This window comes from Sceloporus undulatus, chromosome 8 (assembly GCF_019175285.1).
Source record: "Sceloporus undulatus isolate JIND9_A2432 ecotype Alabama chromosome 8, SceUnd_v1.1, whole genome shotgun sequence".
Classification (NCBI taxonomy): Eukaryota; Metazoa; Chordata; class Lepidosauria; order Squamata; family Phrynosomatidae; genus Sceloporus; species Sceloporus undulatus.
In genome coordinates, this window is record NC_056529.1 from 31,894,034 (window position 1) to 31,916,297 (window position 22,264).

Sequence of the window (22,264 nt, forward strand, 5' to 3'; positions counted from 1 at the left end):
CTTCCCCTGAGGCTGAGAGAGTGTGACTTGCCTAAGGTCACACAATGGATTGCATGGCCAAGTCGGGACTCTGATCTCCAGAGTCATAGTCCAGTACTCAAACCACTACAGCTCTCAGATCTTAGGCGTGGATGGAAACTGGCTGTCCCTATACACACACACACACACACACACATATATACACATATACATATACACCTTTGCATGTGTGTTGTGCACCTTCAAGTCATTTCCGACTTATGGCGACCCTAAGGCCACTACCGAACAAGGGGTTTCCTTGGTAAGATTCGTTCAGAAGACATTTGCCCCTGAGGCTGAGAGAGTGTGACTTGCCCAAGGTCATCCAGTGGGTTTCATGGCTGATCAGGAATCAAACCCTAACCTATAGAATGACTGCAATGGACTGATGCCTCTGGGGGCACTGGTCTGCCAGGTGTTGCCAACCCAAGGGATGCCCCTGGGAGTCCTGGTCTCCCAGGTGATGCCAACCCAAGGGATACACCTGGGGGCCCTGCCAACCCAATGGATGCCCCTGGGGGCCCTGGTTTCCTAGGTGATGCCAACCCAAGGGATGCCCTGGATGTCCTGGCCTGCCAGGTGACGCCACCCACCCACCCAGCCAAGGGCTGTTCCTCCTGGGCCCTGGGTCTCCCTGGCATCCTCTCCTCCTGCGCCAGGCGGCCCTCCCCGGCCCCGCAGCCTCCTCTCCCCGCCTTTGCCAGCCTGCCATAGGCTGCCCATTCGCCCTCCCCCTTTGCCTGCCTTGCCACTCGCCTCCGGAGCCTGGATGCTGCTGCTTTGCTTGCTGCTGCTGCTGCTGAGGCTCTCAGGAAGGCATCTATGGATCGCAGCTCCCTGCTGCAGCTCATCCAGGAGCAGGTGAGCCCAGGATGCCCCCTTTGCCAGGCATTTTTGGAAAGCCTTTTCCTCCCCCTCTTGGCATCGGGGTGCCATCTCTCCCCAAGTGGGCACAGAGGGTGGGTGAGGGAGGGTGGGTTGATGCCCCCTTTTGCCTTTCAGCCTCCCTGAAAGGAGGTGCCAGGGTGATGCCAGGAAAGATGAAGAGTGGGCAAGGTGCCAACCGGACAGACACGTGTGTGTGCATGTTGTGTGTGTAAGGAGATAGGGGGGGGGTGTTCAGTAGGAAATGCTTTTTTCCTGAAACTCCCCCTCCCCCCATAAGTCCTGGGCCAGGCTGGTTGGTGGTGGGCATCTAGGTTGGCAAAGAGCATCTCTGAATGTAGGGCTGGGAGGCAGAAGCAGATGGTGGTGGATTTAGAGTCAGCAAAGGAGGAAAGGACTTGTGTGTGGATTTCTGTGTGTGTGTGTGGTGGGTCATTCAGTGCTCAGTGGGTATATATATATATATGTGTTGGTTGTGTAGGGCACAGTGCCCACAAGGTGGATCCATCTGGGCCACAGATGCTTTGCCACCTTCTCTCTCCAAGATCCAGAGGTGGAAACTCCCCAGAGGTCCATGGTGAGCATTTTGGAAAACCCACCCTGCTCTGGCACTTTGCTTGGCATGGTGATGATGCAGGGTGACCGGGCGTCCTCCTTTCCTCAGATGTGTCCTCCATTCCAACCTTCTTGTCAAGGAAGGATTCCAAAATGCCCTCTGTATTATTATTTTTTAAATAATATTATTTATTTTAACATATATATTTATAACAAAAGCATGAACACAATGAATATAGATCTACCCATCTTCTACATTTATCTATTCCTTTATTTCCAAGATCGCTATCCCGCTTTTCTCCATGATGGGATTCAAGGCGGGTTACAGTATTTGAAAAGACCAAGCTAAAACGTGGATTACAAAGTTAATAAAAACCAAACCAAATAAATATTCACATTATTGCATTATCAGTTCCATCCTTATCATTGATCCTCAGTGCTTCACTAGCAATATATTTCATGGTCCAACTCATTCTTTCCAACTGTTCCGAAGTTACAATATATACAACGCAACTTTGCTATCCGGATTCGGGCCGATCAGAATCACAATGATCATACTCATATATTATCAAATTCAATGGTTAAAAAAGCATAAGCACAATTAATACAGATCTACTTGATTTACAGTTCTCTTCTATATTATCAGTTCCGTCCTTATAATTGATCTTCTGTGCTTAACTTCCAATACTAGCAATACAATACTAACTCTTTCCAACTGTTCCTAAGTTATATACCTAACCTAACTTTGGCTTTGCCATAAGGATTAATACTTGTTATTCGCTGCTTTGAGTCCCTGTATTGGGAGAAAGGCGGGATATAAGAAAATAAAATAATAATAATTATTAATAATAGTAATAATACCTATCCTAATCCCAACAATCATACTCATATAGTATCAAAGTCAACGGTTAATCCAGAAATACAATTGTTATAAAATATGCCCCGCTGATTCCAAAATGTCCTCTGTTTTGAGCATGACTGAGAAGTATGAATTCATGTTTATGTGAGTATGTTTAGCTTTCATTTGGTCACATTGTCCTTGGGTTTGTCCTACATTTGTGGGGCCTTGTCCACCTTTGTGCCAAAAGAGTCACAGTGGCGCAGAGTGGCAAAAACTTTTGGAGCTGCCATGATGCGATGGAGGGAAGAGTTGATGGATTGAGAGAGGTGCCATCTCTTCCACTCTCTCTTCTTGGTGCCCGTCTTTGCCAAACCTAAAGGTGCCAGGCAGAGGAAAGGTTGGCGCTGCTTTGACAAGGCCTTCTCTGCCAAAGAGTGCAAACTACCAACCCCAGGATGCTGTAGGATGGGGGCCATGCCAGTTAAAGTGATGTCAAACTAAATTATTTCTACGGTGGAGATGCACCCAGAATTCCATCTTTGGACTTTCTTGAAACATTGGCATACATTGTCACTTGGCTGGCTTGCGAGTGTCAGCCGAAGTTTGCCGGATTGGTGGATGCAATAGCTTATACTTTGTAAACTGCTTAGAGAGTGCTTAAGTGCACTGATAAATGGTAATAGAAATGTACTTGCTATTGCTATGCAATATGGCTGGCACCAGAGTGAAAGGCTGGCAATAGTGTGTATAAATATGCATAGCAATATCGGGGTTGGCGGGCCTTGACCCTTTCTTTGGAGTGTTGTGTAGACGCACATGCCCTGGTGCGTATAGAGCAAGGGAGAGAGTCGTGATGGTTGACAGAGATGTTTTTGCAGCTACCCATTAACTTTTGTTGTGGGTGATAAGCAGAATTGCACATCCAGAAACTTCCAAGGAGCATGGCGTTGTTGTTGTTGTTGTTGTTGTGTGACTTCAAGTCATTCCTGACTTGTGGCTACCCTAAGGCGAAACTAACAGGAGTTTATCACATGGGAGGGATCGCATACAAAAACGGGATTTAAAGTGAAGACCCCCCACAAAAGCAGATTTATTATCAGACGACGGCCGGGTAAACCCAACATTAACCCAGACAGAAAGTAAACAAGACACACCAAAGCGCAATTGATTTTCAGACGACGTCGCCGTTAAGGTGTATTAACGCGACATTAACCTGGCTAGAAAGTCAACAAAACATTATTCTTTTTACTTCCAAAAAATCTCAAGAGTAAAAAAGAATAGCGTTTTGTTGACTTTCTAGCCAGTTTAATGTTGCGTTAACCCCGACGTGTCTGAAAATCAACTGCGCTTTTGCAGGTCTTAAGGTTTTTTTTCCAGGTTTTAAATCCCATTTTAAATCCTGTTTCTGCAGGGGATACCTCCCATGTCATAAACTCCATAGGGTTTTCTTGGCATGTTTCTTCAGAGGGGGTTTGCCACTGCCATCCTCTGAGGCTGAGAGAGTGTGGCTTACCCAAGCTGAGTTTACATTGCTGAGCCAGGATTTGAACCCTGGTCTCCAGAGCTGTGGTCCAACGCTCAAACCGCTATGCCACCTTGGCTCTACTACCAAACAAGATGCCACCCAGGCGGCACCCAGTTTAAGACAAAATCTTTTTAAAATGGAAATGACTAGATGCTAGTTGACAAGGGTCATTGGCCATCCTTGCAAAGTTGTTGCTATTGTTGTTGTGTGCCTTCAAGTTGTATAGCGACCGTAAGGCAACCCTATCACAGGGTTTTCTTGGCAAGGTTTCTTCAGAAGCCCTTTGCCTTTGCCTCTGAGGCTGAGAGAGTGCGACTTGCCCAAGGCCAGCCAATAATTCCCAATAGCTGAGCAGGGATTTGAACCCAGGTTTACAGAGTTGTTGCTCAACGTTCAAACCACTACACCACACTGGGCAAGTTGCTCTTTAAAATAGTTAACATTATAGTTTTACCCGAATACAGTTTGGGTCTCCCTTATGCAAAATGTTTGGGACCAGAAATGTTTTGGATTTTGGAGGTCTTCGGATTTCGGAATTCCAGATAAAGGAGATTCAACCTATACTTTGTAACAGCTATAGTAGTATTTTTGTGACATTGCTTTCCTGTTTCACAACATTAATTCAAATGGTTTTTAAAAGTCCTGTTTTTCATTCAGCAGCAGCAACAGGTATACTACCAGGAACCACCTGAACCTCACAATCTTCCTTCGCCATTTAAATAGCACTGCAACTATATAGGCTGCAATGGTACAAGTAACTTTGCACTGCAAAATTCAGTGAAGTTCAGTAATCTGCAACATCGGACTTTATCACATGGGTGAAAATTGGGGGTTTAAACACTTTACCCCGTGAAAGTTGCGCAGTCGCTCTTATTACAGCTGTGTATCTGCAATAAAACTTGAGCTGGGAAAGAGTGGGATACGCAATAAAATAGACAATCTGTCCCACTATATAACCTTAGTCTGAGTTATCAGAAATACCAAGTTGTTCTAGTCTAGCGGATCCTATTGTAACTGTGTTGTGTCTACCTACAACAAACAGGTTGCAGGTTCAGGTTTCTCCAAAGCCCCTAACTGTGTATGCCTGAATAGAAAACAGAGATCAACCCATTTCAGCAGCTACCACCCGGATGTTAAAGAAGCATAAAGCTATCAGCCTGGCCACCGAAATTGAAATTATATGAAAAGCGACGAGTGACGCAAGAAAGACACAAATCATCCCTGAATACATTTAGGAAGAAGCTGGTTTCTGGAACATTTAAAATGTTCTTGTTTAATTATGCAAAACTTACCTGGCCTGGCTTTTTCATTTCACATGTGCATATATATCCTTAGCCTTGGATGAAAAGCTGCTTGAACTGCTCTTCTTTTATTTGCGGCCAATTTATCCTTATTCTTTCCCTGTTATTTCTGCGTCTGGTATCAAATATTCTGTTGAAGAAGTCATGCCCAGGGGCACATCTATGGGTGCATCCGCACAGCAGAAATAAAGCAGTTTGACACCACTCTGACCGCCATGACTCTGTCCTACATAATCCTGGGATTTGTAGTTTGGTGAGGCACCAGAATTACCTAACTGACCCGGCTGGATACCTCCCCAAACTACGTATCCTGAGATTCCACAGGACAGAGCTGTGACAATTAAAATGGTGCCGAACTGCTTTATTTCTGCAGTGTGGCTAGTCTCTAGATTGTTAGCTGAAGTATATCTGTATCGCAACAGTATACTGTTGCTTTGAGTGCTGAAATGGACTCTGAGAGACCAAGGTTCAAATCCCCGCTTAGCCATGGAGAGTGACTGGATGAGCTTGGGGTAGTCACACTCTCTCAGCCTTAAGATTAATTGGCACTGCAGAATAAAAGCAGACTGGTGCCTCTTTGCCTGGCGCTCTGAGATGTATAGTTTTGTGAGATAATTAGTCTTCTCTGTCAGAGAAATCTGGTGCCACCACAAACTACAAATATCATTATTCCATAGGATGAAACCGTGACAATTAAAGTGGTGCCAAACTGCATCAATTCTGCAGTGTAGGAGCAGCCTTAGAGAAAGGCAATGTCAACCCTCCCTCTGAACAGATCTTGCCAAGAAAGCCCTGTGGTTGTGTTTCCCTAAGTCAAATGGTGACTTGAAGTCACATAACAATAACAACTGACTGACTGTACCACCCAACAGGCATTTAACCTGGGCTAACCCTAACTGAGAGGGACTTGGCATCTCTTTGCGAACTTTGGATGCAATTCAAATGGGGGCATCTTGACGTTTAATATGATATTCTGCGCCAGGGGTAGGCAACCTTTTTGAGCCGGGGGCCGGGTTGCTGTCCCTCAGACAACTGGAGGGCCAAAGCCAAAAAATAAATAAGTAAATAAATTTTTAAAATATTAAATACATAAATAAACCGGGACAAATGTAGGACAAAATTTTCAAATGGGGGACACTTTTTTATAAAAAAAAATGGAGGACATGCAAAAAAATGTGCTGATTTATATAAAAAAAAGTTAAGATAAATGCATGTTTCTGAGGCTTCTATAGACAATTGTCCCACCATGCCCCTCCGCAAGAGGCCAAAGGCCCCGGCGGCAATCGGCGGCAGGACCAGGCTGGGGCCGGTCCCAAGGCCTCGCCGGGCCGCATACGGCCCGCGGGCCGCAGGTTGCCTACCCTTGTTCTGCGCGGTCATTTCTTCCTTTCCAAAATACAGAACCCACTTTTCCAGTGGAGCCAGAGCTTCATTCCCACTACCTTTTAAACTGGATCACAATTCTATCTGAACTGGTTCAAATGACCCTGGTTCCCACTTAAATCGAATCGCTGAAATGATTCGGCGAGGGGGACCATGCACCAGACCCATTTAACTCACATCTTTTTGGATTAATCAGTTCTGCTCAAGTGTGAACCAGATGCAGATTGGAATCGATTTAAATTTGCTCTTTGGCCGGCTGGAGCAGGTCCGTTTTGAACTGATTCATTTGTGAATGTGAACCAGAAGTGGGTTATTTTACAAGGGAAAAAATGCAGTCAGGGCAAATGTTGTGGGAACCACTCTTCACTGTTGAATCGATCCATCAATTCAGATCACAAACTGCTTTTTTTTGTAAGCGGGAATGAGGCCCAAGTATATTTAACACAGAGAATGAGAAAACCACAAAAGCCTAAATTGTTTTTCACAACTCGGCTGTTGGGAAGAACAGGAGCATCAGCATCTGTAAGACAACGAAGAAAAACAAAAGCATAAATATAGACGTAATTAAGCCAGAGGCAGTTTTCAGCACTCCCTAAACGCCTTGGCTTCGAAGACCCTTTGAAGCCTGGCATTAAAAAAGGGAAAAAAGAAAGAAAAATGCCAGCTCTAAATAGAGCGAGTATCTGTGCCACTGCCACCCACCAGTCCCTCCTTCAGAAGCACGCAAGGTCTGATGGTGCCAGCACCACAATCGATGCTATCTTTGTTGCTTTTCCTTTTCCTGCCATGCCAGGGGTGTGTCTGCCAACCGTTGCCTCCCTTTGCCCCCTTTGTACACATAGGACTGGTGCCTACCTTTTTGTGCAGAGGGGACACTGGCTAGCTGTCTGTATTGTTGAGCGTGGCGGCAACAAGTGCATATGGAGATGACTACAAGCGGCTTTTAAACCATGGTTATAGTCATAAAGTAACAATACTTGGAGAGCCAGCATGGCGTAGTGGTTTGAGCATTGGGTTACGACTCTGGAGACAGGGTTCAATTCCTCTGTCTTGAAACCCATTGGTTGATCTTGGGCAAGTCACATACTCTCAGCCACAAGGAAAGGCAAAGGCAACCCCTGTCTGAAAAAATCTTGCCAAGAAAACCCTCACAATATGGTCGCTTTAGGGTCACCATAAATCGGAAATGATTTGAAAGCACACAGCAACAACATGACCGACATGGAGAGCCAGCATAGTTTGCATGCTGGACTACGACTTTGGAGATCAGAGTTCAGTTCCTCGTTTGGCCGTAAGGACCCCATAAGTCAGGAACGACTTGAAGGCACACAACAATGATAACAACTTACAATATATATTGCATGATGTTGCCGCCAACCCATTGCTGCTGTGTCTGACAAGTGTGGTTAGGGTATCCTTTTTCTATTGAAATGGCAGTCCCAGGACTCCTCAAGTGTGAAATGTTGCTGTTGGGTGGCAGTTGCAAGATTGGCATTCACATCAATGTCTTCTCCTTCCTTTTCTCATTGTCTCACTGGAAAAAACCATTTGGCATAAGATACGCTTTTACCACCATCTCCCTTAGGATGGCATGCGGAGAGGCATGGAGAACACCATTACTCTCCCGCTCCATTTTGGCTTTCTTTTTTCATGCAATAATAAAGCTCACAGACTGTGATCATACACATTGGCATGGAGTGTGGAAATAGTTTTTGTGAGCAGCCTGTCACTGGTCCTCTGCCCTCAAACTTCACACCCCTTTCCTGGCTAATAATAGATAGAATTAGAGAGGACTCCTTGTGGTCTCCAGTCCCTGGAAAGTGATAACGGAGATTCCTTTTTCTTTTCTCATCCTGTATGTCCAGGAGCCATTGAGATCTTGTGGGATCCTATCGTTTTGGCTCAAGGGGTACTGCCCGCTTAATTCCTAACCCTTCTTCCAGCCAGAAGAGGGGTACAAGGGATACTTAGACTTTTGCAAAGGTGGAGGTAAGGTAGCAGTCTAGATATAGTTGCCTCTGTTTCAGCTGACCCCACTGGTCTCAGTGGGCATCCACCACCATTGCTTTTTGAGGTCTAGATGACATCTGCAAGCACCAGCTACAAGGATTTATAGTTCTACATGTGGTCTTCTCTGCCAAAGAGGGTCAGGATTCTGTCAGATGGCGCCACGGTAGTTAAAGTGGCGTCGAGCTGCATTATTTCTACAATGTAGATGCACCCTTAAACTCAGTTAAACTTTTTATTCCTAAAGCGCCTGGGGCAAGCTTTCAGGTTGGGCTGCGTTGTATCCTTCTATGATTTTCCCCATTCCAGCCAGGGACATTGCAGGTACCTGCTTGCTGAAACATTTGACACAAGGGGTTTAGGCATTTCAGATCATTTATTAAGTGTTATCTGGGGTTGGCACTTAATTTTTTAAAGTGATGCAGTGCCCACAAAGGGCACCTAGAAACTAGAAATGTAATTTTCCTGGCTGTGAGACATATGGTGTGTGAGAAGGGTCCACAGCACCCTGGCAAAGCACATGCTCTGCATGCAAAAGGGTCCAGGTTTAGTCTTTGGAATCACCAAACAGGGCTGGAAGGGGGCCATACCAGAAACTATGACAAATGGCCGGGTCCTGATGGAGCATAGGCAGCTGATGTATACTAGACCAGGCACCATGGAAAAGTTACTTTTATGGACTACATCTCTACAAGGAAAGCAAGGAATAACTGTTTGCGAGCATACAACTGCATTCCTAAATCCAGAGCCCAAAGTAAAGCCGAGCACTGTTTCGAGCGCCTTCTTCAGAGACAACCCAGCTTCGATGTCATTCTCCCAAATTCATTTAACCCCCAAGACCAAATCGCAGAAATTAACCAATGCGGCTAGATTTATGTCAAGTAATTGATTCATTTGGTTGCAGAGCACACCACAGAACACTTTTCAAGCATCCCTGAGGAAGAGTGGCATTTCAAAATGCACCAAGTCCATAAAACCTTTATTTTTGCATGCCTTGAGATTTCCTTGCCCTCCCTATTGCTTTCCTGTTGGCCATGGTTGCCCTTCTCTTTTCCCCAGATAACTGATTCTGGGCAAAGAGATGGGCAAAGAACTATGGAGGACGTTGAAACCATCTGTCTATCCCAATCTGCAGAAATAATGAAGTTTGACACCACTTTAACTGTCTTGGCTCCATCCTATGGGATCCTGGGATCTGTAGTTTGTTCTGGCACCAGAGCGACCCAACGGAAAGTTCAGTCGCTCACAAAACTACAGGTCTCAGAATTCCATAGCATTGAGCTGTGGCAGATAAAAGTGGTGTCAAACTGAATTAATTCTGCAATGTAGATGCAGCCCCAGTCAAGAGGAATCCTATTCAGCATCCAATTCTGTGTCCCAACTCTTCACCAGCTGTCGGTTTAAAACTGTGCAGCAATTTTTAGAGTAAAGATGTTGAAAGTTCAGGCCTGGAGACAGTGAGATGCTAGTCTAGGGGTAAAATCAAATCTTTTAATGAAAAAATTAAAAATATGGGTTCCTTTTGAATGATGAATGCAATATTTAAGTCAAGAATTCACATCTCTCCAACTATTTCAATTTGACAGGGTAGACTACATGGATTATGATATGGACCACAACTCTCATCAATCCTAGGTGCATCTACACTGCACAAATAATCCAGCTTGATGCCACGTTAAGTCCTGTAGCATCATCCTATGGAATCCTGAGATTTGTAGCTTTACAAGGTCTTTAGCTTTTTCTGCCAAAGCATGGAGGTGCCTCACAAAACTACAATTCCCAGGATTCAGTAGGATGGAGCCATAGGAGTTAAAGTGGTGTCAAACTGCATTATTTCTCCAAAGCAGATGAACCCTTAGCTTGCATAGCCAGTGGTGGAGAAATCTGGGATTTGTGGTCCAGCACCATCTGGAGGTCTTCAGTTTCTCCACTTCTGCTTTAGTGCCATAAGGTCTAGGAACTTGTTCTCCTTCTGTTTCCAAACAGAACATTTGCATTTTTCAGGACGCTGGTTTCTTTAGCTACTATTGAGTCTTGCAACTCGGATAGAATGACATACACCAAGGATGTCTAAGTTGGTTTGCAACTCTTGATGCGAACCTACTTTGTTGGTGCTAACTCTTTTGACCTCCTTTGGCAGCTTGATCCTGACAACACTGGTTTCATCGGCGTGGAGACCTTCGCCAGCCTGGTGCACAGCCATGAACTGCCCTTGGACCCGGCCAAACTGGAAATGCTGGTGGCACTGGCCCACAGCAACGACGAAGGACAGATCTGCTACCAGGAGCTGGTAGACCTGGTCAGTGGCGTGAGTACCAGCAGCCACACCGTGGCCGCACCACTTTTTGATCATAAGCTCTCCTCTCTCTGCTAGATCTTGGGATATTACCTTTTTTGGTCACTAAATATGTTTTAAATGAAGTAACTTATCAATGTGGCTCATTCTTAATAGAGTGGCCTGTATTTCCCCCCCCCCCCTCCATTATGATTTTTATCACCATTGCTTGATGAAGAAGTTGTCGATGCTTCAACAGCATGCAACATGTACAGCCATCCCTCCACATCCACAGATTTTTTTCACCCATGACTTCAAGCATCCTCAATTTGAAAATATTTATAAAATATATAAATTCCAAGAAGGGAACCTTGATTTTGCCCTTTTATACAAGGGTCGCCATTTTACTGTGCCATTGTATTGAATGAGACTTGAGCATCCACGGATTTTGGTATCCACAAAGGGTGCTGGAACCAAACCCCAGTGGATACAAAGGTCTTACTATATTTTGTGCATTTTGGTTGGCTCAGTGAAAGTATCTTTGTTTTGTACATTTTGGATTGTCAGAGTGTGGACCAGAATCCTGGACAATCAATCAGTCAGCTTGTTTATTGAAACAACTGAACTTTATTGAAGGCTCCAAAATCAGCGATGTCCTTCTAAGCTGAGACTGACCCCTCCCAGCCAAAGCAATGCATAAGTTCCCCCCCCGAATCCAAAGCACTCCACCCCTAGCAAAAGCCCGCGCAACAGGACCCCTCCTTCCCAGCACTAGTTCCCATCCTCCATCCCTATCCCCTGAGAAACGAAACTGCATTTCAAGTCTCTGCAGGCCAGCCTCTCAAGGACACTAAATAACTCACACCTGGTCCAGCCTAGCACTACATATCACCATCTCTACAAGCTATGCTAAGCACAACCCATCCCCCAGCATCCACAGTTAGAATACGTCTGGTAGAATACTACAGGATTCTAACAGGATGTCATTGTACTTTACTATATGGCCAACATGGCTACTTCGCAATATGTTTCCTGTTACAATCCTTTTCTTTTATCAACTTTTATCGCCGCCCTTCAAATGTCTGGCACCCTAAAACAAATCAATACAGTTCTGTTCCGAAAGACTCATTCTCATTATTTCCTTGTTCCATGGTTTTGTTGAAGAACCCAGGTTGTCAGCAAACAAATTTTGAAAAACGTCGGGAATCGGAAATTTGGGATTTGTTTTAACAGTGCTCATGAGGCAATGGACAAGCCAGGAACAGGGGAAATGGCAAGGTTAGAGGAGACAGATTCCAGGGTTTCCAAATTGTAAAAGTTTCCAAGCGGTAGAGACGAAGAGACTAGGTTGGCATTCTCCCTACTCTCCTTCCTCCAACAAGAATGAGCTTTCTATCTGGACAACCGTTTGATGGCTAAGGTTCATCTGCACTGCAGAAATAATGCAATTTGACACTGCTTTAACTGCCACCGCTCATTGCTATTTAACCCTGTGATTTATAGTTTGTGATGGTACCAGAGAAGGCCAAATATCTCATAAAACTACAAATCCCTGAATTCCATATCATTGAGCCATGGCGGTTCAAGGGGTGCCAAACTGCTTTATTTCTGTAGTGCAGATGCAGCCTAAATGGTTATGGGGAAGGTCCCAGAAACCTTGACCATTGGCCATGCTGGCTGGGGCTTCAAGGAATTGAAGTGCCCAAGGCTGAGACCCATCTGGTTAGGATGCATCTACACTGTTAAAATAATGCAGTTTGACACCACTTTAAGTGCCGCAGCTCCATCCTATGGGATCGTGAAATTTACAGTTTTACAAGGTCCTTGGGCTTCTCTGCCAAAGAGTGATGGTTCCTCAACAAAATACAGATCCCAGGATTCTGTTGGATGGAATAGTGACAATTACAGTGGTATCAAACTGTATTAATTCTACAGTGCAGATGCATCCCTAGAGTGTTGACCTGGGACTTGTATGCCAAATAAAGGTTGAATGAATGAGTGAAATGGGACTTTGGAGCTTCCACTCCTCCCTGAGTCATGAAACGTACTTAGCAACCTTAGGCCAACTGCTGCTTCTCCGCCTGACCTGCCTTGCAGGGCTGTTGTAAGGTTAAAACAGGAGGGAAGAGGCAGGCATGCTGCCCTGACCTCCTTGGAGGGGGAATCAGGATAAAATTAGAACAAAGCAACAATAAAAGAGTGAAAATGAAATCCAAGCAGATTGGATACATTAAGATACCAAAGGTTGCCGAAAGTTGGATTTGGAAAGGGTCCAGGAAAAAGTTTTATGGGATAATGTCAGGCTGATTCCCTGCCTTTTCCCTCCGCCTTTCCTCTAATTTCCTTCCACAAAAGCATTAAGTCTCCTCCAGCTATTCAGCGATGAATACTTAATGCTCAATAATTTCTCCCTAATTGGCTCAAGTGGAGTGCCGGACTGAACCTGCAAGAAGAGATGTGAGCAGGGCCCACTCCGGATGGGACCGTGTGCCTTGCAAGCCAATTCCTCAATGCAATGGCACGCTCCCAAAGTGAGCTTCATTTTGCTCCAGACATTGCTGATCTCAAGATGGTGTGGAGGTGGGACGGCGGCAGGAAGGGGTACATCAGGATGACAGTGGTGGATAGGGTTGCCAAAGCGAAAACCGGAGAGGGTGCCTGTGCCTTGAATGGTTGCATTTGTTGCTGTGTGCCTTCAAGCCTAATGGCGACCCTAAGGCAAACCTATCCTGGGGTTTTCTTGGCAAGATTTGTTCAGAGAAGATTTGCCATTGCCTTTCCCTGAGGCCGAGAGAGTGTGGCTTGCCCAAGGTCTCCCATTGGGTTTCCTGACTGAACTGGGAATCGAACCCTGGTCTCCACCATTTGTCGAAAAGGGACCAAGGTTGGCTCTTGTGTATGTGTATGTGCCTTCCAGTCACCTCTTCACTTATGGAGACTCTGTGAATTTAGTAGTTTTTTCTTAGATAAGGAATACTCAGAGGGGTTTTGACTGTCCCTTCCTCTGAAATACAGTGGGATCCACTGGGGTTCCAGACCCCCAGTGGATACCAAAACCCATGGATGCTCAAGTCCCATTAAACCCAATGGGATATTAGAAAGGTGTCTCTTATATAAAATGGCAAAATGAAGGTTTGCTTTTGGGGATATATATATATATATATATATATATATTTCAAGCCATGGATGGTTGAATCCATGGATAAAAAATCTGCGGATAAAGAGGACTGACTATATAACCTACAGCTCCAAGTATTCGTTGGCAGTCATCCGTCCAAGTACTAACCAGGGCTGACCCTGCTTTGCTTGCAAGATCAGGCTGAATCCGGTGCCCTATAATACACAACCCTTAAAGGTACAGAAGCTATCGGCCAGTTGGTAACCCTAACTATGAAGAGGATTGAGACCATTTGTAAACACATATAACACCTGCAGGACTTACTGGCATGTTCAGGGTCCACAGAAATAATGTCATGCCACTTTGTCAAGTGTCAAGTCTTTTCCCACTTATGACAACCTTGAGAGAAACCTATTGTGGGGTTTTCCTGGCAAGTTTCTTCAGAGGGGGTTTGCCCTTGCCGTCCTCTGAGGCTGAGAGAGTGTGACTTGCCCAAGGTCACCCAGTGGGTTTGTATGGCTGAGCTAGGATTCAAACCCTGGTCTGCAGAGTTGTATTCCAACACTCAAACCACAACCCCACGCTGGTTCTCTGGTTGCATCTACACTGTAGAATTAATGCAATTTGATACCGCTTTAACTGCCACAGCTCAATGCTGGTTGGCCCTTGACTTCTCTTCCAGTTCTTTGATTCTGTGAAGATGTGGATGTAGAAAGTATCAGGATGAGTGAATTCACTGCATGCCACTCACTGTCTAGCTGATTTTGTGGTGGGCATAGCATTTGCGGAGTAGGTCATCTTGGCTCAGGGACATCTTCAGTGGCATTTGGGAGGGCAAATTCTCAATGCATACGTTATTATCCTTTGCCTGCTTTTGCACATCATGGTCTCTCTTTTCAGATCAGCAGCAAGCGGTCCAGCAGTTTCAAGCGAGCCATCGCCAATGGTCAGAGGGCACTGCCCCGGGATGGACTCCTGGATGAGACCGGCCTGGGCTTCTACAAGCGTTTTGTCCGCTATGTGGCGTATGAGATCCTGCCCTGTGAGATGGATCGGCGGTGGTACTTCTACCAACACCGCGCTTGTCCGCCACCAGTATTCATGGCAGTCGTCACACTAACCCAGGTGTGTCAAGAGGGCATCTCTAGAAGACATACTGCTCTGAGGGAAAGAAATAGCTAACATTGAAAAAGAGAGCAGCTGGTTCTTGAGAGCTTCAATGACTGTTTTGCCATAACTCATTAATACTACTACTACTACTACTACTACTAATAATAATAATAATAATAATAAAATTTATTTATTTCTTGCCTCTTCTCAAGGTGGGGTACAACTTGCCAAAACAATAATATTTATTTTGCAAGCATGAGGACTAGAAAGTTGTGGGGGCTTGCTATTGTCATTTTCTGAGGCTGAGAGAGTGTGACTTTCCCAAAGTCACCCAATGGGTTTCCATGGTGGAGTGGAGATTTGAACCCTGGTCTCCTTACAATAGGCTATCCTAAAATAATTTCTCCCTTTTCCCATTAGATCATCGTGTTTCTCTGCTATGGGGCCCGGTTGAACAAGTGGGTGCTGCAGACGTACCATCCGGAGTACATGAAGAGCCCCCTGGTCTACCATCCAGGGCATCGCGCGCGCGCCTGGAGGTTCCTCACGTACATGTTTATGCATGTGGGGTAGGTATTTCATGGGTCTCCCTATAATTTTTACCCATTTCTTACAGGAGTGAAACCCATGATCGGTCTGAAGTGGTCAAAGTTGCACAGATCTGAGTGGTGATGAACAGAGTTTTGGGGAAAGTTCCTTCTTTGGACAGCAACTGGCCAAGATGCATCTGCACTGCAGAAACAACCCAGTTTGACACCACTCTAACTGCCATGGCTCAGTCCTGTGAAATTCTTGGATTTGTAGTTTGCTGTGGCACAAGAGCTTTCTGACAGAGAAGGCTAAATGTCTCACTAAATTACAATTCCAGACTTCCATGGTCTTGAGCTATGGCAGTTAAAGTGGTGTCAAACTGGATTATTCCTGCAGGGGGGATGCAACCCAAAAGTGAAGGTTGGATGAAAGTTACAGGATCCAGTGTGGCAACCCTACATTGCATCTCAAAAGCAACCCCACTGTTCATAGGGATGAGCTATACACTCCAATAAATGTGTTGCGCACAGCGAAAGCTCCTTTTCTTTCTTTTAAAGCCAAGGTGACCTGAATGGTGTCTGTTCTGTCCTGGAAATTTGTGGCTACCTCCTTCTTGTCTCTTTCCAGGTTGGAACAGTTAGGCTTCAATGCCCTTTTGCAGCTGATGATTGGGGTGCCCCTCGAAATGGTCCACGGCGTCCTTCGCATCAGCTTCCTCTACCTCGCAGGTGTTTTGGCAGGTGAGTCGGACTGGTCTCACGGCTTTAACCGCCATTGTTCATTGCCATGGAATTTTGCAATTTGTAGTTTGGGGGGATATTTAGATCTCCCAGGATTTCACAAGATGGCAGTTTAAAGTGGCGTGAAACTGCATTATTTCTACAATGTAGATGCACCCTGTGTTTCCAATCTGAATCAGTCATGAAACCCAGTCATAAAAAACCTTTCCCCTGCCCTCCTCATCAATGTGTCTCACCCAGTCTTGCGTTCTCCATCTACCTAACAAAAACTGTGCAGCATTTGACAACATTCTTGCAGCAAAGAGAGAAATGGCAGAATTATTCACTCTTGCCTGTGAGAATGAAGTTTATGAAGATTTATACCCCTGATGACACCAGCGTAGCTCTTTCAGCACATAATACACTTCTGCAGTATTCTTCCAGCTGCTGTCTTCTCTAAAGGGCTTCTGCTCAAAATGGCCTCCCTGTGTCACCTTCTTTGCCATTGTGTCACACTGGGGCACATTTATTTGTATCGCAGTGCCACTGATATCCCAAACTCACAAAACAGTGCTGCCTTTCTTAACCATCCCAAATGCCCAAAATACATGATGCAAAAGTACAATGAAATCCCAAACCCACAAAACAGCGCTACTTTTCTTGACCCACCAAAATGCACAAAGTACATGAGGCAAGCTTTCGAAGCAGCCGCTTCAAAAGCTTGCGTCATGTATTTTGTGCATCTTGGCGGGCCAAGAAGACAGCCCTGATTTGTGGATTTGGGTTGTGATTATACTTTGCCTCCCACCAAGGGTTTTTCCTCTCTGCAGTGCTCCTTGGATTGCATAGGAGTACATGATCTCCAGGGTCCATACAGTAATTCACACACACATTGCTGGAGGAAAAGATAGCCTTTTTCCCCTCCCCCCCCCCCCCAAAAATTACAGGGCTCTGGAGAGTGCTTACTAGCAAGTGAGGTATTACTGAACCCCTTGACAATTAATGCAACATGCACAAAGCCACATCTTTGGAAAGAGGCGGAGGAGAGAGTGAAATGGAGGGTGAACAATTCCTCATCAAACCACACCATCACACTCTCCGCCACTCGCATGCTGCTGTCTCAGCAAAGCTGTCTCCGGAGAACAGAGAGGCGGTCTGTGTGTTGGGGGACTCTCCTTGCAATTCCTCATACTTCTTCTATTTCTTTTACAATACATTTATTAATTCATACATTTCCAAAAACATATACACACAACATATAAGATACAACAAACCAGAGTCAACTTATCCATGGGTCAGTCTAAGTACTGTACTTTAATTCTTATTAAAAATGGTGAAAGGCAAGAGTGTAATCCGTTCTGGAAGTACTGATCCCGCTCTCCTCTCTCATCCATTCAGTCTTCAGTATAAACACAGCTGTCCGGATTTTCTAAGTTCTTTGGCATTGTTTTCCTTTGCTTCATCCTTCAGATCTTTTATTACATCCCTCTACATTTTACCCTTGTTTTATCCAAGGGTCATATCAAAATCCATAATTCTGGCCACAAAACCTGCCCTAGATTTATACATGAAGTCAACTTATAGTCGAGTATATATGGTCTTTAACACGCAGGACCATTTCTTTCCATGTCTTTTTTAAAATTCAAGGTACGATGGGGAATTCTGCATGTGGTCAACAAATAATTTCATGGACTGGATCACTTGGTGTTATTATTATTTTAAAACCTTGGATAGTTTAAAACAAAGGTGGGCAGCCGTGGGGCTGGAAGGGGCTCTCTGTGGCTGTTTTCATTGCCCCCCAGAAACCTCTGTCTTGTCCATTTCTGTAAAACAAGGGCAAGCTGTCTCTCCTGGAAGACATTTGGACTGCATCTGCACTGCAGAATTAATGTAGTTTGTTGCTGCTTTAACTGCTATGGTGCAATGTGATGGAATTCTAGAATTTGTAGTTTGGCGACAGCCTGCTCCGTCAGAGAGCGCTGGTGCCAAAACAAACTACAAATCCCTTCGTTCCATAGCATGGAGCCATGGCAATCGACGCAGTCTCAAACTGCATTAATTCCGCAGTGTGGCAGCAGCCGAAAAGAGTGATTATTCACCTTTTAAATCGGTCTCACTGCCTCCTTGCACTATTTAACATTTGTAAAAAATGTCCATTGTACAAAATGAAAAGGGAACATCTTGACACTTTTGTGAATGGAACAAAGTTGGTTTGCACTGAACCATCAGAAATCAAAGGTGTCACTCTCTCAGCCACCCGAAATGTTCAGATTTTGGAATATTTTGGATTTCAGCATTTCGGATGAGGAAGACACAACCTTTACCTACAAATATCCACAAACGCTCGCTCACACACAAGGGAATGCTTATTTCCCCGCATCTCTGGCACTTGTGTGCCGTCATTTAAAAACAAGAGATGATTCCCTCTCCCCTTTGGTATTTGTTTCATTGAAATGCAAATCTCCCGAGATATGAATGGATAAAAACTCCGGCAATCAGTTGGCTACGATTTCACCGCTGGTAACACAAGGCCTATTGGATTATTTTTAGATCTCCGCTCTTAGGGCCAAAGCAGATGTGACGTTAAATGCGTTAAATGCGCAGCCTGATGTGGTGTGAATCTTTTCTTAACCTAGAAATAGCAACTGCTGAAGGCTTGATCAAATCAGGACTGCCGTTTGTAGGGACCGGGTGTCTCTGTGTAAGGTTTTTTAACTCTTCCCTGGCCTTTTTGTCCTTGCAAATTTCTATCCGACATTTATTTATCTATCTAATGAACTGGGCCGATTGATTTCTGTATTGTGCGGTTGCACTTTTACTGTCATAAAAATCTGGCAAAGTCAAGAAAATGCCAAGAGAAAGAACCGAAACAATAAGGGAACCAATTCCAATATTGCAATGTTAAAAATTATTATGGTGTTTGGGAATGCGAAAGGTGTTAAAAGGGGGTTTAAAGCCTGGAAAACTAAAACCCAAATTCAGGATGAAAGAAAGATGAAACGCCTGCGAGGAGTGGAAGGTTTTAACCAAGGGTGAGGACCAGTGTGGTGTAATGGCTTGAGCATTGGACTGTGACACTGGAGACCAGGGTTCAAATCCTGGCTCGGCCATGTCAACTCATTGGGCAACCTCAGGCATGGCACACTCTCTCAGCTCCAGAGGATGGCAGTGGCAAACCTCCTCTGAAGAAACGTGCCAAGAAAATCCTATCATAGGGTTGCCATAAGTCGGAAAGGACTTGAAAGTAAAGAACAAGAACAACAAAGCTATGCAGAGCAGGGGCAAAATGAAGGCATTGTGCTCCCAAATAAGAAATCTGCCCTTGAGGTGCATCTACACTGTAGAAATAATGCAATTTGACACCAATTTAAGTGGTGTAGCTCCATCCTATGGAATTCTGGAGTCTGTAGTTTTACAAGATCTTAAGCCTTCTTTGCCAAAGAGTGTTGGTGCCTCACAAAAAACACAGGTTTCTATTATTATTATTATTATTATTATTATTATTATTTGTATCCCGCTTCTCCAAAAGATCAAAGTGGCTAACACTAAAAACATCCATAAAAGTACAATAATTGCTTGTTACCATTGTACTCCAAACCCTCCCTGACCCTCCCATCCCTATAGGATGGGACCATGGCAGTTAAAGCAGAATCGTAGTGCTATAACTATGTAGAATTTAAAGGTATAGCTGTGTCAGTCTGTAGAATCAGTATGCAGAGAGATCTGGTAGCACCTCTGAGACTAAGAAGTTGGTAACATGAGCTTTCATAGACTTCATATATAGGCATCTGAGAAAGTAGACTGAAGTCTAGGAAAGCTCATACTACCAACTTCTTTCTTTCGGTGAGTCTCAAAGGTGCTACAAGATCTCACTATAACTGTAAGTATAGATGGCTTCCCAGCCTCATGCCAAGGCCAATCTGACATTGCTGATGAAAATGGCATCTCGCCTCCCGCCTTTTTCTTTTTACCGCAGGTTCTCTGACCGTCTCCATCACAGACATGAGAGCGCCTTTGGTCGGAGGCTCAGGGGGAGTCTACGCTCTTTGCTCAGCACATCTGGCCAACGTTGTTATGGTAAGAATGGTGGAATAGGGCTATGCTATTGATATGGTCTCCATCCTCTCATCCAGCATCCCTTTCCCTGCAGCAAGATGTTGCAGCATGTAATGCTTTTGTTCAGGCTGCTTGACTGTTTGCCAGCCACAACCTTTTCCCAGAGACTCCATTACATCCCCTCCTGGTCCCACTTTTTGGCTAGCATTCTCTGGCCACTGGACTGGCTCAGCCCTCATTGAGTCACTTTGTTTTGGGTTTGTCTGAAACCCACTATTAAATAAACTTGCCATTAGCAGATTTGGAACCTTGTACCCATTCAGGGGTTTGAGGCTTTGGGTCCCATCAGCTCCAGGTGAGGAATAACTGGAGTAATATAAGGATATAAGATGGGAGCCAGTGTGGTGTAGCAGTTTGAGTGTTGGACTAGGACTCTGGAGACCAGGGTTCAAATCCCCGCTCGGCCATGTAAACTGACTGGGTGACTTTGGGCAAGTCACACTCTCTCAGCCTCAGAGGATGGCAAGGGCAACCCCCCTCTGGAAAAACTTGCCAAGAAAACCCTGGGACAGGTTCACCTTAGGGTTGCCATAAGTCGGAAATGACTTCACAAAAATGGGGTGGTTTGTCTCCCTCCATCTGTGTACATTAATGTTAGAGAGCAGGTTAGTTGAGCGCTTTGTTCATTTAGAAGATTTTATACCTTGCTTTTGACGTGAACGACACTCAATGTGACTCATAACAGATTGCCTCTGATCGAAGTTAAAGTTTAGTCCACAGAAGCTTCTGTTTTGTCTCTCCATTTCTAGAACTGGGCAGGAATGCGCTGTCCATATAAGCTGCTCCGCATGGTGCTGGCACTGGTGTGCAGTAAGTATATCTCTTCTTCCCTTCTCCTTCTTCCAGAGCAATCTTCTCCTTACTGTGTTGGCTTCACCTGTGTCCATCACTAGACCCATGCATCTATTGCAACATGTTGAGCGACAGCTTGTGTTTTGGAGTGGGACTATTGTTGCCTTCTCACTCCCTCCAGAGCCCTCCATTGAGTTGCTAGTGCCCCACTTTATGTTCATTTGGTGGCTATTGGATAGCAGGGGTCCATGGATAGAAGATGTGTGGCTGTGCTCAGTGACATCACTAGCATGTTGCGAGGGGTGCATACAGCACAAAGTGAAACCGTAACAGAATCAACTTCTGGCAGACACAGAGATTCCTAGAGAGTACCTATTAATCAAAAGTGCAAATAATCAAATCCACAAAAGTTAAAGCCGCAAATGTGGAGGGCCAACTGTATTTTTAAAAAAATATGTACAAATTATTTCCAATACTTTGTTGTTTGAATTATAGTCCCCCATTCCTCTTCTCTCTCTGTTGCAGTGAGCTCTGAGGTGGGCCGAGCCGTCTGGCTGCGCTTTTCGCCCCCCTTGCCCTCCTCGGGCCCCCAGCCGAGCTTCATGGCCCACCTGGCAGGGGCAATCGTAGGCATCAGCATGGGCCTGACTATCCTCCGGAGCTATGAGGAGAACCTGCAGGATCAGTGCGGGTGGTGGGTTGTGCTCCTCTCTTACGCCACCTTCTTGGTCTTTGCCATCTTCTGGAACATCTTCGCCTACGACCTTCTAGGGGCACAGATTCCACCTCCTCCTTAGCGGTCTGCCCAGCCCCAGTTCTCTCTGCAACACTTAACCTGGAAGTGCCCAACATTGCAGACATCACTGGGGAGGGGGACAGGGAGGGCGGGCGGGCAGGAGGGCAAGCCTGGCCTGGTGCATGCCAGCCAAGGAGCCCAGAGCGCATGCCGCGCACGTCGCGTCTCTGAAATGATGTTTCCGCCAGATGCCAGAAAACCAAAAAAAAAAGAACCTGTGTTAGGCTCCTGCAGAGAGGCAGGATAGTTGCACAGACAGTTGGCAGCCCACAAATGAATGAATGAATCCCTC

General features: G+C 45.2%; 1 protein-coding gene across 2 annotated transcripts; it reads left to right on the forward strand.

The window, feature by feature from the left end:
* Window positions 1-789: 789 nt before the first annotated feature.
* RHBDL1 (rhomboid like 1) lies at window positions 790-22,036 on the forward strand. 2 transcript variants are annotated; one of them, XM_042438191.1, is made up of 8 exons: window positions 790-879; window positions 10,656-10,823; window positions 14,809-15,033; window positions 15,439-15,587; window positions 16,177-16,289; window positions 20,245-20,345; window positions 21,134-21,194; window positions 21,702-22,036. In XM_042438191.1, exons 1-8 carry the CDS (start codon window positions 841-843, stop codon window positions 21,971-21,973), a joined length of 1,128 nt encoding a protein of 375 aa, XP_042294125.1. In that variant the 5' UTR covers window positions 790-840; the 3' UTR covers window positions 21,974-22,036. The 2 variants fall into 2 exon arrangements, with proteins under 2 accessions (XP_042294125.1, XP_042294124.1); XM_042438190.1 differs by having other exon boundaries at window positions 10,656-10,814.
* Window positions 22,037-22,264: the final 228 nt, after the last annotated feature.